The 3,936-nt window shown below is 47.8% G+C and overlaps 2 protein-coding genes across 2 annotated transcripts in view; both read left to right on the top strand.

Moving 5' to 3' along the window:
• Window positions 1-3,773, top strand: part of Pmar_PMAR024058 (coatomer beta subunit, putative) — a gene marked incomplete at its 5' end in the record, with an annotated part of 4,799 nt that extends 1,026 nt beyond the window's left edge. Inside the window, 19 exons of the mRNA XM_002775791.1 lie at window positions 325-416; window positions 464-539; window positions 603-728; window positions 837-897; window positions 946-1,007; window positions 1,081-1,164; window positions 1,226-1,315; window positions 1,415-1,530; window positions 1,596-1,658; window positions 1,713-1,821; window positions 1,873-2,017; window positions 2,313-2,385; window positions 2,472-2,544; window positions 2,598-2,746; window positions 2,796-2,884; window positions 2,938-3,052; window positions 3,107-3,154; window positions 3,259-3,353; window positions 3,474-3,773. Coding sequence (XP_002775837.1) covers window positions 325-416; window positions 464-539; window positions 603-728; window positions 837-897; window positions 946-1,007; window positions 1,081-1,164; window positions 1,226-1,315; window positions 1,415-1,530; window positions 1,596-1,658; window positions 1,713-1,821; window positions 1,873-2,017; window positions 2,313-2,385; window positions 2,472-2,544; window positions 2,598-2,746; window positions 2,796-2,884; window positions 2,938-3,052; window positions 3,107-3,154; window positions 3,259-3,353; window positions 3,474-3,714 — 1,907 coding nt within the window. The 3' untranslated portion in view covers window positions 3,715-3,773. The remainder of the gene's footprint in view (window positions 1-324; window positions 417-463; window positions 540-602; window positions 729-836; window positions 898-945; window positions 1,008-1,080; window positions 1,165-1,225; window positions 1,316-1,414; window positions 1,531-1,595; window positions 1,659-1,712; window positions 1,822-1,872; window positions 2,018-2,312; window positions 2,386-2,471; window positions 2,545-2,597; window positions 2,747-2,795; window positions 2,885-2,937; window positions 3,053-3,106; window positions 3,155-3,258; window positions 3,354-3,473) is intronic.
• Window positions 3,774-3,914: 141 nt separating this feature from the next.
• The window catches only part of Pmar_PMAR024059 (hypothetical protein), a gene marked incomplete at its 5' end in the record, with an annotated part of 5,128 nt that continues 5,106 nt past the window's right edge, over window positions 3,915-3,936 (top strand). Inside the window, one exon of the mRNA XM_002775792.1 lies at window positions 3,915-3,936. This exon is cut by the window's right edge and continues 4 nt beyond it. Within this exon, the coding sequence (XP_002775838.1) occupies window positions 3,915-3,936 (22 nt within the window).

Below are 3,936 nucleotides of genomic sequence, written 5' to 3' on the forward strand. Positions count from 1 at the left end.
TTTTTGCATGCATATAGAATTGACACGCACTGTAGGATTTCCGATATACTCCTAAGATTTTCTGCTTTTCTCCTAACTTTGCACTGCGCCATATTTTCGGAGGAATTATTTTTGTTCTCAATTCCGAAGCTTCAGAAAGTCAATTTTATGAATTATAATTGAATAATTCTCACTGGTTCGAGTAAAGCGCCTTCCTATTACTCTCTGGCAGCGGTGCTGGTAAAAATCTTTGGGGAATTATGAAGTCTTTGATAAAAGGGATTGGCAACCGATCTGATGGGCATCTATCACTATGAATTGGGCGAGGAGTGGTATGATGTTCAGATTCGGCGGCGGTCGCGGCGGATATCGTGATGTTTGTGAGGGAGACTATCATTAGACATGAGCAGCTCCGCGAGAGTATCTTGACTCGATTGGTGAGTCCGTGATAAACGAGGTTGAGAAATGAGAAAATCTTCGTCAGGCCGAAAGTCTGAATGAGATACGCCAGTCACGTGTGATAAGAGGCTGCCTATGGTTGTTGGGAGAATTCTCGCCAGGTGCGACAAACTCTTCCTGCGCATGCGTGCAGATTTATTGTGTTACAATGATGGTGCTATCAGATTGCGGCAAGGAGCTCTCGCAAAGTGTGTTGGAGGAGATCGTTGACTGTGTGTCGCCGTTACCAATCAAACCGAAGGCTACAGAGGCGGAGAAGGACGAGAAAGCGAAGGGACCTGTGGAGACGGGTAGGGCACCTTTAGCACCTATGGAGGGGGTATTCTGGCGTATTTTATGGTTGCATAGTAGCCTCAATCTTCCTGGTATGTGCATTGATCTCAGCTAATTATTATTAGGTACTAAGGTAACTACTCGCACTGTGGTGCTGGCTGATGGCACTTATGCGAATGAGACAGTGTAAGCTCTGATGATGCTCTCGATGATCGCGATAGTTCTTGAGATTAGATATGATGGTGGCGCGGCAGCAGAGGAGGATAGGAATGATAAGGAGTCGAAGACGCCGATGCGTAAGTTGGAGAGTATCTTGAGGTTGAGCGTGCAAGATACGGAATAGGTCAAGATGAGGCTGTGAGGTTTCAGGTAAATTGATAGCTGAAGGAGATTCGTTATTGGCTACAATGGTTGGAGTGACAGCGACTAAGCTGCTCGTCAAGGGAGGTGTGCGTAAGTCGAGCATTAGAAGGGATGTGGTGGAGTGATGAACGTCGTTGCATTGGTTGATCAGTTCACAGTTGCCCAGTAGTTGTGAAGAATCAGATCTGCTTCCTCCTTGCCAACCTGGTGAGGCTTTGTGAGAACCTCTCTAAACAGGAAGGTGAGTATCTGCTGACTGACATGGCCTTCTTTCGGACCTATTGTGTATCATCCATGGCGCGACCTCGGATATGCATCGATGTAGAGCTTGGGGTGTCAGGCGCGAGCGACATCGAAAATGCATCGGGTGGAGCAGTGAATGGCAGAGTGACGGATACCGATGCCGTCAGTCGACTGACGCAGTGCATCAGGGCTATTGTTGCTCCTAACAAGAGCGTAGGTCCCGGGTTCGATCCCTCCACACAGCGTTATTCATTATTTATAAGACCGGTCTTTCTCAGATCGAACGCAGTTTCAAACGAGAGTGGGGTTCAGGCAACCAAGCGAGAAATGCTCTGAAACAGGTAAGCACGAAGTCTCGGGTTCGATCCCCGCCGGTGACATTTTTCCGTTGGAAGGTCCTTGAGTTGGAAGCAGGAGAAGACCCGGCTAAAGCTGAGGAGAGCGCCATGCGGAGCGCCAGCAAGCAACCAGATGACCTTGTTTTCTTCAGGCAGTTGAAACCAGGTAAGCGTGAGAGCTGGAGTATCTTGAGGTCCAGATCGTGCCACTTTTTAGGCGCGACTGTTGATGATGATGGTGATGACGCCGGTTGTGACCTGTTCGAAAGCGATGATGCTTCTATGCTGACCGCCTCGACGGCTGACGGTTCCCCGACCAGCGAGTTGGAGACGGGTGCACTATTCGCTGAACGTTTGGACAAGTAGGTTTTTCAGGGATTTCGAAGGTGCTTTTTATGAGGGAAAGTGCTCTGGGAGATGAGAGCTCTTTACGGGTTTGACCTCAGTGAGGTTTTGTTCAGTCGTTTGTTATTATATATACTCGCATGAATCGATCCAAAACAGCTGTTATATTGTAGATCATCTCAGAGGCGAAAAATCGTTTCCATCTCTTTTACTTTTCTATTCATCAACCGCCTCAATGCAATACTCGGAAATTGCGCGGGAACGGTCATCTTCTTGAACGATGCTTTTCGTTTGAAATCGTTGTGTACTCAGGGTATTGCCAATGACGGGTTTGGCCGACCCAGTTTATGTTGAAGGCTTCCTCAGAGTTCACAGCTTTGACTTGGTGAGTTGGTGGGTGCGGTTTGTGAGTGTGGAAGGTCCTTAGCGGAGCGAAGCGATAAATCGCATTTTTCTAATTTTTGTCTGTAGGTTCTAGAATTGAACGTTTTCAATCGCACCAATACTACCCTGCAGAACATTCAGGTCGAACTGAGCACTCAAGGTGAAGGTTACATGGTTGATCATCTTAGCGCACGCCCTGGTGATCGATTATAGGTGACTTGAAGATCGTGGAAAGACCTCAGTGTGTGACGTTGGCGCCGGGAGCTCATGCTGTTCTTTATGCGACGATCAAGGTATCGTCTACCGAGACAGGCGTCATTTACGGCTATGTGGCTTATGATATGAAATCGGCTGATGACAAGGTGGGTGCATCCCGGACCTGTTTTGAATCTTTATACGGATATGCTTCAGGAATCTTTGGTCTTGAATGAGTTACATGTTGATATTCTGGACTACATTGAAAGAGCTTGGGTGAATGAGTTGAATTTCCGAACGATGTGGTAGGAAGGATTTTATGCATCGCTCCGCTAGAGGAATTGAGACGATATTACAGGTCCGAATTTGAGTGGGAGAATAAGATCAATATCACCAATACGAGTGTGGAGCCCCGGGAGTTCCTGGCCAACCTTATGGAGAACACAAACATGAGCATAGTTGGCAGGAGGGAGGTGGGATAATAGCTCTGAGCGGAGCGGAGCGATTCATACTCTGCTAATTTCCAGGTTCGCGCCAATGTGAAGACTGGGGAAGAAACTCACACTGCTAAGAAGGTAAGAAGAGATGCACTCTATCGAGTTCATCTTTGGCCTGTGGTTTTCACTACATCGACGACTTTACGTATGATAGTACTCAACTCGATTGCTGTCTGATATAGGCACTAGTGAAGGCTGAGGTTACTAGAGAGCTGAATGAGTCGAGTAGCCTGTCGAAGCTACTGGGACCGCAGTCGAAGTTCGTGGCTGTGAATCTGTAATAGGGGAGGGAATAGGGATTCGGGAAGTATATCTTTTATGCAGTGTTGGTAGAGCCAACCTAGCATGAGGATGTGTCACCAACGGACCTGTTTTGTATCTTTGTCGTCAACCTTAGATATGCTCGATCGATTTTCGGCGAAGACGCTTTGGCCAACGTCTCGCTTGAGAAGAATCCTGACGGTTCCTTGAGCGGTTCAGTGAGGATTCGTTCGAGGACGCAAGGCATTGCGCTGAGTCTGGGAGATCGGATTACACTTATTCAAAGGAAGCAGCAACAGAAGCAGAGTCAGAAGAAGTCATCGGCTAAGCGGAGCGAAGCGAAAAAGCCGATACCCGAGGCACCACAGTTGCTGTAGATGGAGGAAACCCATTTTTAGGCGCGTTGCTGTTGATGATGGTGGTGAGCAGGGGGACACTTTTAGGCGATAGTTTCAACAATGGCTCGGTTCTTAAAGTCGCGTTGTGGAGGGATCGGGGTTTTATGGAGGCCGGCGGAGCGAAGTTTTTTTGCTAGTCATTTTTTGAAGAAGAGATTCCCGGTATTGTGCAGGGAAGTATGTCAGTGGCGATCAGTCCAC

This window comes from Perkinsus marinus (assembly GCF_000006405.1).
Source record: "Perkinsus marinus ATCC 50983 genomic scaffold scf_1104296955314, whole genome shotgun sequence".
NCBI classification, from domain to species: domain Eukaryota; phylum Perkinsozoa; order Perkinsida; family Perkinsidae; genus Perkinsus; species Perkinsus marinus.